We start from the raw sequence: 14550 nt of genomic DNA, 5'->3' as shown, positions 1-14550 counted from the left end.
CAGCATTGCTTATTACATTCAGGTGTATGTGTTTGAGTAGTAATCAGCGTAAATTAGCAAAGCCAGGCGCACGCTGGCATGCGGTATCTGTAGGGGTGGTCTGAGGTGGCGGTTGGCGGCCGCCTGTTTTGTGTCCGAAATGAACGGTGCTTTCGCCGATCGAGTGGTAGTAGCACCGTACATTTATTGTACACACCCCTGTGTACGCCCATGTTTACGCCCAGATTCCCTCATTATTTCGGCCGCTCCCCTCAACACACCCCTATGCCGCCCACAATGACCGTACTCTTGCGGACAGGTTTTTTCGCACGGAAAGACCCGTCCGTGAGCGTTGTGGAGTAGTCGCGCCTGCGCATTGCGGAAGGTACGCATGCGCAGATAAAAAAAAAACCAGGAACGTACGCTTACGGCCCAGCCGCTTGAACCAGAATAAACCCCATTGTTTCCGCCTGAGTTAACGGGTCCATTCTAGTCAATGGGGGGAAATGTGTCTACTTTGCACCATGATATCTCCGGTTCTATGTGTCCTTCCTAGAGACTTGAGACTCTATATGACTTGAGGTACCATATGAAAGAGTAGTCTCTTGGCTTTCAGAAGTATATATGACATCAGAAAGGGAAGCTGCAAGCAACCGTAGTTAGGGTCCCCTCCAATTGTCCACCTAGCTCATTACTACTGAGTACCGCACATAGGAATTACTGTATAAAGAGGCGTAACACAGTGTTTTGGCATCCAGGAACTTAGGCCCTTATTCTGGTTGGTGCGGATATGTCCGCGTGCATTTGTTCCGCCGATGTTTTGTGTTTGCGAATGTGCATGTGCAGAGGCATATCTGCGCATGTGCGAAAGGGACATACGTCCAAATTCCGCATGAATTGTTTACACTACGAACAAGGGGAGGAGAGGGGCGTGAAGGGCTGTTTGGCCTCATTAACATATGCATACGCCCCATGTTTCATGGGCGTTCCCATGAAAACGCTGGGCGTACGTATGGTAATGCGGCCGTGACGCACGTGTAGGGGGCGGACATATGACATGATGTCAGCTGCCTGACCACTCGGCCCTGCATTCGATGGTCTGCGACCATCGAATGATGGGGGAGGTTCCCAGAGATGGAGGAGGTGTATACATGAGAAATCCACTCGTGCTCCGTGCGGTCAGCGGCTTACAGCATTCGGATGGAGTGAGCGATCCGTACGGAAGGCGGGGTTTAGGACGCACGGTCCTGGCTGCATATTCGGCTCCGGCCGCACAGACCAGAATAAGGCCCTTAGAGAGGAGCTTTTATCTCTCCCCATTATACTTATATAGATATCACTCATAGCTGTAACTGTTGCAGCAGAGTACAATAAAAACTGTTTGTGCAACTTAGTACACAATGTGCTATTGAGTACGCAAGTGCTACTTACTACTCTGCAGCCAGGGATCCATTGCTGGAATGCGGGGAGGTGCGCAGGAGCTCTGTAGTGGGTCAGCTCCTGCTAGGTGCACAGCTCCCTAGTAGCCATTGTTAACCCCCTCAGCACTCGAGTCTGGCCTGCTTGTACTGTATGACATTCCTACTGTAGCTTATCTGTTTTTAACCAGTGTAGCTAAATGGGCGCACAGACAGCAGAGCCCTTATTTAAGTCGAACCTAGTATGGATCTGCAGTTGTCTTTGCTGCAACCCATGTTGGCACGCTGTTTGCTGAAAATGGGACGTGCGAGCGTCTCACATGCACGCTTGCCACATTCTCCGTGAAAGTACTGTATACTCGCTCACTTATCCCCATAGCCTACTATAAACACTGTATTGAGATGCCTGTCTATGCAATAGTATTTTTAGAAAAAAGTGTCTATCTACAATACTGAACTGTACAGTAAAGTAGTTCTTGCACTATAGTACGTTTCAATGGACACTTCACGCACACGCAGTCCGGATCCTTTCGCTATAGCTTTGCATTAGACACATGCGCAGTGGTTATTTTAAAAAGCGACATCTGGTGGATGATCGCTGGTATTGCATTCATCCGGTAACACCATCGCCAATCGCCAAGCTGTGATTCTTATTGCGCTGCCTTGCGACTAGGCGCTCTGTGGCGGATTAGCGGAACAATCACCATAGGCAGGCTAGACGAGAGCGACTCCATCTGTACAATAATGATTATCCTTTATATGGTGCCACAAGGGATCCGCAGCGCCCTATTACAAGAGTTCATAACTAATCAGCAAAACATGGAACCGTAACTTACAATTAAATACAATAGAGGACAGTTTGAGGTAGGTGCTTTGGAAATTAGAAGGCATCGGGACTGGCCCAGACATACAGGAGGCATTGATGTGATTACAAATTATTTGGTACCCATGGGTGGCCTGACCCTTAAATTTGCCATGTTTTGAACATAGGTCTAATTTGTCACCGAAGTATATTGTATAAATGTCACCAGTTCACTATAATGCACAGTGTCCTGCTGAATGGACAGCAGACACCACTTTGGACTGGGTATGGTCACAGTATATAAATATGACCCACACTAGCGAAGGCCCGGTCTAGCCGTGTATGACTTGCTTCAAAGTCGAGTACTTAGAACTTGGTTATATTTCATTTCTCTGTAACACAATAAACACCATATAATATGCTTAACTTTTTAATAGACTAAAGCGCCATTATTTAATGCAGAAACCAGGATAGAAACATTGGTACTTATGTAATATCTGGGCTCCCGTTTTTCTTATGAGACCGCGTCCCCTCGCGGGGCTCGCTGCGCTCGCCACACTATATAAAATCAACTCCATGCGTAGTTGGATAGTAGGGGTATGAAAAAATGGGGTGTATTTAACATGGGAGTCCAGATAATACATAAGTACCGAAACATTTTGTGTGTGCAAAGCAGAACCAGTTTAAGGTTCTTCATTGCTTTTCATAAATTCCTAAAAAGGTTACTTAGCAAAAATTATGCAACCCCTGGTCCTCCGACAACAAATAGATCACATTGTTGGGAATGTATTAATGCAAATGTAGAGGACGGAATACAGACTATCAGACGCGTGGATTACTGTATGTGCACACAATATGAGAACAATCAGAATATTGACCTTCACAAAGATCATTGTCAATTAATGTGTTGGATCATAAAGTAAAAACTTAAAGTGGCGTAAGTACATAAACAAGTCTGGAAGTAAGCCGGTTTCATTCACATTGGTATTGGGAAGAACTTTGAAGTGGTCACATCAATGGCAGACAGTATATGTAGCTGGAGCTGGAATGTGGGCAGGATGCGGGTCATTAGGTTGGACCCAATTAAGGTCGACATACATTAGGTCAACCACGGGAGATCGACACCTGAAATAGGTTGACATGGCTAAGGCCAATAAGGTCGACACAAGCATTAGGTCCACAATGGGAAGGTCAACAGTCAAAAGGTTGACAGGCGTTTTTCACTTTTTTGGTGGAGGAGCCGACATGTGCCGACAGGCGGTATTTCATGCCCTACCATCCACTACGGCGTGTGTGGGAGAATAAAATAGTGTGCCGAAGCACGGCGAGGGGATGTGGTACACTTAGGCCCTTATTCTGATCGGATCGGTACGGCCCGCGTGCGGCCGTACCGCCGATGTTTTTGTTCTGCACATGCGCAGAGGTCATTCTGCGCATGTGCAGCCCCCTTCGCCGCAGACGTCTTTCGTCCGCCGCAAAGGGGGCGTATAGGGGCGTGAGAGGCATCATGCCCTCATTTCCCTATGTGTACGCCCCGCGTTTCATGGGCGTTCCCATGCAAACGCGGGGCGTATGCATGGTAATGAGGGCATGACGCCACTCATGGGGGCGGAAAGCTGACGTCGCCGGATGTCAGCTTTCAGCCCCCATACAAGCTACCACACGGACAATCGTCCGTGTGGTCTCAGCTTGCGGGAGCTGCCGCGGCGTGCGGACCTGCCTTCGATGGTCGACGACCATCGAATGCAGGGGGCAGCTCCCAGCATGGTGGAGGCGTACGCCTCCACCATTTTTAATGCGGATCGCCAGCCGTCCGTGTACGGACGGCCGTGGCGATCCGTAGGGTGGGCGGGGATTGGTTTGTGCGGTCAGAGCCCCGTGTGCGGCTCTGACCGCACCAACCAGAATAAGGGCCTTAGACGGTATTCATGTCGACTTAGTCAACATATGGGGGGGGGGGGGAGTGGTAAAAACCTTATGTCCACATTTCGACTGTCGACCTTCCCATTGTCTACCTTAGCCATATCAACCTATTTCAAATGTCGACCTAAGCTTGTCGACCTTCATTGTTCGACCTAATGCATGTCGATCTTAATGCAGTCTATGACCCTATGACCTCTACCCGTGGGTGCGTACAGATGGAGCCACACTTATCTAGCCTGCCTATGGCGTTTGGCCCGCCATCGCGCACTTAGTCACAAGGCAGTTCAATAAGTAGCACAGCTTGGCGTTTGGCTATGGTTTTACCGGGTGGGTGCAATACCAGCGATCATCCACCAGATGTCACTTTTTAAAATCACCTCTGCGCATGCGTCAGATGTCTAATGCAATGCTACAGCGAAATTATCCGGCTTGCGTGGGTGGGAAGTGTCCATTGAAATGCACTGTAGCGCAAGAACTACTTTACTGTACATTACTGTACTGTTCAGTTTGTTAGATAGATACTTTATTCCAAAAATACTATTGCATCGACGTGCGTCTCATTACGCTAGTTGTAGTAGGCTGTAGTAGGGAGTGAGCATACAGTACTTTTGCCGAGAATGGGGCAAGCGTGCATGTAAGATACTCGTGCGTCCCATTCTCAGCATACGGCGCGCCGAGACGGGATGCTGCAGCGCATAAAAATTTACACATTTTCCCATAGAGTATAGTGGACCCGTTAATTCAGACCCACCATGGATTCTGACGCTTGCCATTAGCCTTGTGGGGGTGTACAAAACTTAGGGTTCACATCCTCTGGTAGCTAAACATCTCCCCTTCAATAAAAACCTAGTTCTGAGCTGATTGGACAACCAAAACTGGAGAAAATAATCTTCACGCTCATTTTAATTTATCCATATGGTTAAGCTATAGCAATTTTATAGCACCGTGCTTTCACTCCGGCGCTGCTGAAACTGTATTACAGTAGCACATCCCTGCCTCACTGACAGCAGCACATCTCCGCCTCACTGACAGCAGCACATGCTAGTGAAGACAGTGTTGTATGAGAATAGGTAGCATTATGATGTGAGTATGGGAATGGAGGCCGCCAGGAAACCACAGACTGAGCATTTTATAGAAGGAGCAGTGTCTGCTACCAGCACAGAGTGGATCAGATGAGTGATGTGTCCAGGGGGTGGGTTGGGATGTAAAACCATCCTGGAAAATTTATGGGGGTGGGGTCTGCTGAGGGGGTGGAGTCTGTTAAGAGGGGGAGGATCCCTACTAATAGAATCTGATTCAGCATTGCATGCAGTTGTGGCTTTCCTTGTTTTTTTTTTGATGCAGTTGCATTTCCACCTTAATGCTAATGCTGTTTACACTGCCACCATTGGCTGCATTATTGAAACTTTCACCAGCCCTGTCTTAGGTGCAGATCATCAGTCTCAGTAATGCCTCCAAAGCTAGCAAATCAGCTTCTCTGTCCACAACCACTTTCAGCAACCCGCCTATATCACTCCAATAACACGCCCATACTGTGAATAGCTGACCATAGTCTAAACAGCTCTCTGCCCGGCTGTCATTTCTTTCAATTAAATGAGTCCAGCGGCGTGAGACATCCCCCTTGGCAACAAGCAATTCCTTAGACTAAACAGCCGGGCAGCACACATTGCTCTCTGCATGGCTGTCATTTCTCTAAATTAGGTGCATCCAGTATCCAGTAGTATGACATCCCCCTTGGCAACGAGCAATTCCCTCCCTCACTTGGCAATTAGCAATCCCCCCCCCCCCCCCCTGGCAACAAGCGAACCCTCCCCCCCTTGACAACGAGCTAACCCTCCCACTTTGGCAACGTGAAATTCCCTCCCCACTTTGGCAATGAGCAATTCCATCCCCCCTTGGCAACAAGCAATTCCCTCCCCCTTGGCAACAAGCAATTTCACTCCCTCTTGGCAACAAACATGTATTCCCCCATGGGATTGAGCATGAAGCCCCCTTGGCATTGAGCATGAAGCCCCTTGGTATAGAGCAAGAACCCCCTAGCAATGAGCACATAGGTAAGCGGCACTTATGTGTCAAATATGTAATTATAATAACCTTTTGTTATAGTATGTAATGTGCATCATGGTGTGTGGCACAATGTTTAATGGGCATTATGGTATGTTGATTTATGTGTAATGGGTATTACGGAGTTGGCTAAAATGTGTAATGGCCATTACGGTGTGTGGTCTAAAGTGTAATGCCATGCCCCATTTTGTGATGCCACACCTCCATCCCATGAGGCCACACCCCCTTTTTGCCGCATGGCTTTGCCACGCAAAGGTCCCCCCTACTTAGACATTTGGATTTGGAACCACCCATTAGCATAATTCTAGATTCGCCTATGTAGAATCATCCAGGTGAGGCAGGTGTTACTTGTGCAGAGATAATTAGATTTGGGTGGGGTTTTACACCTGCCCACCTGCAGTGCACATGGTTTTGTCCATCTAAGAAATATTTTGTCAGAAAGAGTGAACTAGAATAAGGGCCTCAGTTCCTGCTGGAGCCTGCTGAAAAATAGCCTTGGTTGCATGTGACCGGGGCAAGTATATGATGAGAGAAGGAGAATGGAGAATGCCAGTGTATAAGATACTGGAATGAGCAGACAGCAGAGTCCATAACAGGACATGTGGCACTTCTCTGAAACCTTTGCAAATAAACTGTGATGATTCCATATGAATGCATACCTCCCAACTTCTGAAAAGCTCCCAGCGGGACATCTGTGTGTGGCAAGGGGGCGTGGCCTACAAAAGTGTCACTCCCGTGAGGCCACACCCCCATTTTCCCTCTGTGGGGGCATAACCAGCTGCTCTGTTAGCTTTTGCCCATGCCCCCAGCCCCTCTGCCTGCGGGAACGTCCCAAAAAAAAAATAGTACATTTCCTTGGAAAGCGGGACAGTTGGGAGGGATGTGAATGTTATGCATCTCATGTATTGTGTCTCAGGAGACATAAGCTGCTATGACACCTAAATACCTTGTTCTATTTTTGTATTGCAGTAAAAGTTTCCACAGTTTGGGCCACTTATCTGCGGATGCCAGTCTGTCCCAGATGTCATTTGATGCTGGCCAGTCCCAGGACGGGAGCGTAAAGCATGGCATCTCCCACATAAGCGAAGGTGCGTTCTGTCAGAGTACTCTCATTATCTCATTCATACAGCTACATATAAATTGTTAGCTTGCGAGCAGGGCCCTCATACCTTTGAGTGTCAGTAAATACCAAGTTTGTTGTCTCACTGTCTCCTATTGTAAAGTGCAAATAAGTAGAAACATAACGGATCCAGGGATGGGAACCTTCGGCCCTCCAGCTGTTGTTGAACTACACATCCCAGCATGCCCTGCTACAAATTTGCTATTTGGTTATGCTAAAACTGTTGCAGGGCATGCTGGGATGTGCAGTTCAACAACAGCTGGCGGGCCAAAGGTTCCCCATCCCTGTGCTAATCCCTTCCTCTCTGAATTCTAGTGGTCACAGAACATATCATGAGTCTGTTCTGGTTTTACAAAATACCTATTGCTATATATTTTTGTTCCAGAATGTTGTTTTTTTTGTATTTGTGCCAATCCCACCCTTCTGCCTGTGGCAGGATAGGAAACGACAGATTCAGTATGTATTCTGCCAGCATAAAGTGAGAGGTGATCAAGAAATATATACAGGTCAATGGGAGTTTTAGTTATGCCTGTAAAACAGGCAGGGGCGGATTGGGATGAAAAACCAGCCCGGGAAATTTCTAAAAGCAGCCCTACAAAAGGGGTGGAGTCAATGAAGGGGGTGAAGTCTTTTAAAGAGGGAAAGGCAGGGAACCCCCTTATCAAAAGCAAAAACTCCCTCCTACCTTGTACCACACACACTCCAGGACTGTACTGGGACTAAAAATAGGCACTGCCATCTTTCCTGGGGAGATGTGAGAGTTAGAACAGGAACAGAGGAAAATGTGGGAGGAGGAACAAGGGGAGACGCAAGAGGAGGTAAAGGAGGAGTAACAGGTAGAGACGTGAGAGGAGGAACTGAGACACTTCAGATGAGGAGCAGGGAGAGATGAGAGAGGAGAAGGAACAGGGGGAGGCCTGAGAGGAGGAGATGAACAGGGGGAGACATGAGAGTAACAGGGGGAGACGTGAGAGGAGAGGAACAAGGGAAGACGTGAGAGGGTAACAGGGGGAGAAATAAAAAGGTTAGACATGAGAGAGGAACAGGGGGAGACATGACAGAAGAAGGAACATGGAAGAGACATGAGAGAAGGAACAGGGTGAGAGGTGAAAGGAGGAGGAACAGGGGGTGACGTGAAAGGAGGAGGATCAGGGGTAGAGGTGAAAGGAGGAACGGGGAGACGTGAGAGGAGGAGATGTAAGAGTAATAGGGGGAGATGTGAGAGGAGGAGAGGAACGGGGAGATGTGGGAGGAGGAGAGGAACAGGGGGAGACTTGAGAGGAGGAGAGAAACATGAAGATGAAAGAGGGAGAAAAAAAAGGTGGAGATGTAGGAGAGGACAGGGGGAGATGTGAGAGGAGGAGAGGACAGGGGGAGATGTAAAGGTCCTAGTAAGATTTATCTGACCTGTAAATTGGATCTGATTTCCCTTGAACTTCCCTGGCAGCTTCGCAGGAGGCCTAAATACAATTTGACACTTGATGTGCCATTTTTTACATCCAATTTGCGTCAGATAAATCACATGTGATTTATCTGACGCACAGTGTCATGTGGTTTACAAATCCACACGGCCTAGCTGCCCTGAGCCATCAGCGGGAGTCCCTGATCCTAAGCTATCCCAGCGAGTCCACGTCCCCTGTGACAGGAGACCTGGAGCCGGTTTCTATTTTATTTAATAATATATTAATAACCCCATCACCCTGCCCCATGTTGCTCCTTTTCCTACCCCATCACCCTGTCTTCTTCTGCCCCAAAGCCACCCCTTCTCCTGCTGTCCCATCTCACTCCTCTCCCTGGTTTTCTCTCCCCCATGATGCTGCCTCTCTCCCTAAATCCCTCTCTCCCCTCCAGGCTGCCGCCACTCCCTCTCCCCGGCTCCCCCTTGGCTCACATTCCCAGTAATCTCCCAGGTTAGCGCCATAAATGCCTCGATCACCATGAATAGCAGGGAGCCAGGAATCAAAGCTCTGCGCTGCCGCCCCACAGTCCCCCCACTTCCTGGCTGCCCCTCTCCCAGCTGCCTGCGCTGCACTCCGGCGCTGCACTCCCCCCAGGTGTCCGCTCTCCCTTGACCCCCGCCCTGCTCTTCCACTCCACGGTACCTGGCTGCAGTGATCCAGCCCGCTGACCAGGAGGAGGAAGAGCGGAACTTGCTTCACTGTGTAGCGGCTTCTAACCTCCAGGAGGGGAGGGGGGTGTTTCTCAGGCATCGCTGCCCGCGCTGCCACTGACTTACAGCCACTGTCAGGACAGGGGGAGATGTGAGAGAGGGAGAGGACAGGGAGATGTGAGAGGAGGAGAGGACAGGGGGAGATGTGAGAGAGGGAGAGAAACGGGCAGACATGATAAGAGAGGAACAGGGGTAGACATGAAAGGAGGAGGAACAGGGGGAGATGAGAGAGGAGGAGGAATAGGGGACGTCTTGAGTCGAATATATATTTTTACCACTGCTTCCAGACACACAGAGCCAGGCTGCACTGCATCATATATTAATTATTACTGTTGTTGATGATCCTCAGCCGCGTGAAAAACTCCTGCATTGCCTGCTGAGTAGATCCGGCCCAATTGGGTGACCTAGGCAAAAATTTGGCTGGTGCCCCCTAGCCCCACTGCTAGTTTCACCTATGTTTCAAAACCCTTCTCCAAGCAAAGGCAGTGCCAGATTAATGGGGAGAATAGGGGGTAAGTGTTAGAAAGGAATAGTGCACGCTGAAGGTGCACACCAAATAAAAAGGGTAGAGTATCACAAGAAATTAGTATAATCACAGAGTAGTACCCCCAGTTCAAATTATTATGCTAGAGTAGAAAAATCCTATTCACCTTACACAGCACGTAGTGACCCATATTCACCTTACACAAGTAGTGACCCATATTGACATTACACAGCACGTAGTGACCCATATTGACATTACACAGCACGTAGTGACCCATAGTCACATTACACAGCACGTAGTGACCCATAGTCACATTAGGGATGCGGTCATTCGTCAGACTGCATTTAGGTCTACAGTCATTAGGTCGACCCCACTAGGTCGACTGGCAGGAAGGTCGACCTGACTTAAGGTCGACATGGGCCAAGGTCGACATGACTTAAGGTCGAATTTGCATAAAGGTCGACATGAGGAAGGTCGACTGGTCATAAGGTCGACATGGGTTTTTCACTGTTTTTTGAGCCGACATGTGCCGTCAGGCGGTATTTCATGCCCTACTATCCACTAGGGCGTGGTGGGAGAATAAAATAGTGCGCCGAGCGCAGCGAGGCACCGTGCCCGAAGCATTGCGAGCGAAGCGAGCGATGCGAGGGTCCGATTCTCATTGCCAACTGTGTCCATGTCGACTGTGTCGACATTCGGATCAAAAAACAGTGAAAAACCCATGTCGACCTTATGACCAGTCGACCTTCCTCATGTCGACCTTTATGCAAATTCGACCTTAAGTCATGTGGACCTTGGCCCATGTCGACCTTAAGTCAGGTCGACCTTCCTGCCAGTCGACCTAGTGGGGTCGACCTAATGACTGTAGACCTAAATGCAGTCTGACGAATGATCCCATTCCTCACATTACACAGCACGTAGTGACCCATAGTCACATTACACAGCACATAGTGACCCATATTCCCATTACACTGCACGTAGTGACCCATATTCACATTACACAGCACGTAGTGACCCATAGTCACATTACACAGCACATAGTGACCCATAGTCACATTACACAGCACGTAGTGACCCATAGTCACATTACACAGCGCATAGTGACCCAACGTCACATTACACAGCACGTAGTGACCCATAGTCACATTACACAGCACATAGTGACCCATATTCCCATTACACTGCACGTAGTGACCCATATTCACATTACACAGCACGTAGTGACCCATAGTCACATTACACAGCGCATAGTGACCCATAGTCACATTACACAGCACGTAGTGACCCATAGTCACATTACACAGCACATAGTGACCCATATTCCCATTACACTGCACGTAGTGACCCATATTCACATTACACTGCACGTAGTGACCCATATTCACATTACACAGCACGTAGTGACCCATAGTCACATTACACAGCACGTAGTGACCCATAGTCACATTACACAGCACGTAGTGACCCATAGTCACATTACACAGCACAGTGACCCATATTCCCATTACACTGCACGTAGTGACCCATATTCACATTACACAGCACGTAGTGACCCATAGTCACATTACACTGGAGGTAGTGACCCATATTCATATTACACTGCACGTAGTGACCCGATTCACATTACACAGCACATATTGACCCATATTGACATTACACTGCACGTAGTGACCCATATTCACAGTACACTGCACATAGTGACCCATATTCACAGTATACTGCACGTAGTGACCCATATTCACATTACACAGTATGTAGTGACCCATATTCAGATTACATTGCATGTAGTGACCCATATTCACATTACACTGCATGTAGTGAACCAGGGTTCGCAAAAGCACACTATAGCGCGTATTTTACCCCAAAACCAGTCCCCGGGGACTCAGTTTTTAAAACTAAAGGGGTCCCGAGGACGCGCTGTGCAGATTCTGTACCTGTGAACCGCCGCCGTGAGCCGTTGCGAGCCAATCACTGTAGATTTTACAGGTTGCTGCCGCTGCGCACCCTAAAGCCGCGCGCCCTGCATTTTGAGATCAGGTTACCGTGTCAGAGTCCAATCCGCTGCTGAGAGCGGGGGGGGGGGGGGGCATGACAGGATGGGATGCGGCTGTAACAGCCGCTCTCAGCAGAGTAGGTGGCGGTGAGTGGGCTGCCAGGGTGGCGGGGGACTGGATGTGGCTAAAACAACTCAGAGCAGCGTGTCAGCTTTTCCAGCCACATCCAGTCCCCCGCCACGATGATAGCCCGCTCATCTACTCTGCTGAGCAGCATGTCGGCTTTTCCAGCCCTTGGGCAACGACCCCCTCCCCTCTCTCCCCCTCCGTGGCAAAAAGCAAAAAATGCCCCCCCCCCTCCACTGTGGCAACGAACCTAAAATGCCAACCCCCCCCTCCCGCCTCATGGCAACCAGCATAAAACGCCCTCTCCCCTGTGGCAACCAGCATAAAATGCCCCCCAGCATGTAACCCCTGCAAGGAGCATATAACCCCTAGCAACAGGCATGTAGGTAAGCGGCACTTATGTGCTATAATATATACTGGGCATATCGGTGTGTACTATAATGTGTACTGGGCATATTGGTGTGTTCTATAATGTGTACTGGGCATATCGGTGTGCTATAATGTGTACTGGGCATAACGGTGTGTGCAATAATGTGTACTGGGCATAACGGTGTGTGCTATCATGTGTACTGGGCATAACGGTGTGTGCTATAATGTGTTCTGGGCATAACGGTGTGTGCTATAATGTGTACTGGGCATTACGGTGTATGCTGTAATGTATACTGGGCATAACGGTGTGTACTATAATGTGTACTGGGCATAACGGTGTGTGCTGTAATGTGTACTGGGCATAACGGTGTGTGCTGTAATGTGTACTGGGCATAACGGTGTGTACTGTAATGTGTACTAGGCATAACGGTGTGTGCTGTAATGTGTACTGGGCATTACGGTGTGTGCTGTAATGTGTACTGGGAATTACGGTGCATGCTGTAATGTGTACAGTAATGTGTACTGGGCATAACGGTGTGTGCTATAATGTGTACTGGGAATTACGGTGTGTGCTGTAATGTGTACTGGGCATAACGGTGTGTGCAATAATGTGTACTGGGCATTACAGTGTGTGGTGTAATGTATACTGGGCATAACGGTGTGTACTATAATGTGTACTGGGCATTACGGTGTGTGGTGTAATGTATACTGGGCATAACGGTGTATACTATTATGTGTACTGGGCATTACGGTGTGTGCTGTAATGTGTACTGGGCATTACAGCATGCATTGATCCATATTCATGTTCTAAAATAAATCAGTTCTGGCTCCAATGGGAATGCAGTTCCAGCTCACTTAACCCTTGTGTTAGTGCCGACATGATGGAGAGGGCCTATATCAGGGCCATAACTAGGATGGGGGGGGGGGTAAGGGGTCACTCGACCTGGGTGCTGGATTAGGGGGGAACAAAATTACATTTGGCCACTGCCTGCGGTACTCTTGGCTGACTGCTGACCGCCACCCGACTCCTGCCTCCCAACTCAGAGTCCCACTGATGCTATCCAAATCCCAGCCCTGCCCCAGGTTCCTGTTTGTACCTGGGGGGATTTGCGGTTCCCTTCCTCCTGTTGCGCAGTGCGGATGACATCATGACACCATCAACCGCACATGCGCGTGATGTGGGAGGGAGGAAGAGCTGGCAGGGCGGAGAAGGTGCAGAGAGGTCGGAGAGGGACACAGGGAGGCCATGCTGCACGTCTTAAGACAAAGCAGTGCAGTAAGCCATGCAGCAAGCCAGGGACAGACTGCCAGGGATATAATAGTTATCCTTGTACTACAAGTCCCAGCATGATGTGTCAGTTTCTACTAGCAGTCTATCAGCAGCTGCCAGAGGACCACAGGCTATCTGCTACTCAGAATGTAGGTATACATGAATGTTCAAATCTGTATACTAATAGAAACTGACTGGTCATTCTGGGACTTGTAGTGCTAGGATAATTTAATTACTTTCAATAGCCAAAATTTATGAAAATTGAACTTTTTGTGGTGTTTTTGGTGGTGGTGGGGGAGGGGGGGGGGTGGGCACTATGAAATTGCTCCCGTGCCCCTCTCCTTCATGTCAGCACACACAGTGTATATCCCCACACAGTATCACAGAGTGTTGTGATGTGGTCCCCAGTCCATGCACACACAATAACACACATTACCTGCCTGGAGTCTGGACAGGACCACACAGCAGCCAGCTACTGCAGAGCAGGGTCAGGGAACGTTGGGGGCGTGGCCTAATCACGGAACCCCCGTGACCACGCCCCCTTTCGGAAACCGTCTTGCTGCAGCCGGAGCCCAGGAGCAGGTACCGTTTACCAGCTCCCCCCTAGGCTGGCTCTGCTGCTGGAGAGGATCTGGGGCACCGGCCGGCACACTAGCAAAGCACCGCGGGAGGAGCTGCTTGCGGCCGCGCATGCGCAGCAGCCCTCCCGCGGCCATCTTTGATCAGGGCAAAATGCTGTGGTCGCGGATAAGCTGTCCGCGGCCCAGACAGGGGGGAGAGCGGCCGATTCTGGGGTCTTAAGGACCGGCCGACCGGGAAACGGCCCGGTTT

The 14550-nt window shown here is 49.3% G+C and overlaps 1 protein-coding gene across 3 annotated transcripts in view; it reads left to right on the top strand.

Moving 5' to 3' along the window:
• The window catches only part of RUNDC3B (RUN domain containing 3B), a 209372-nt gene that overhangs the window by 192533 nt on the left and 2289 nt on the right, over positions 1–14550 (top strand). For all 3 annotated transcript variants that reach the window (XM_083189371.1, XM_083189373.1, XM_083189372.1), the window contains one exon: positions 7156–7274. In XM_083189371.1, the coding sequence (XP_083045497.1) occupies positions 7156–7274 (119 nt within the window). The remainder of the gene's footprint in view (positions 1–7155; positions 7275–14550) is intronic.

The sequence above is a fragment of the Crinia signifera genome, chromosome 5, assembly GCF_055691185.1.
Source record: "Crinia signifera chromosome 5, ASM5569118v1, whole genome shotgun sequence".
Classification (NCBI taxonomy): Eukaryota; Metazoa; Chordata; class Amphibia; order Anura; family Myobatrachidae; genus Crinia; species Crinia signifera.
Note: the sequence above shows the minus strand (reverse complement) of the source record. Positions and strands in the feature narration are given on the sequence as shown.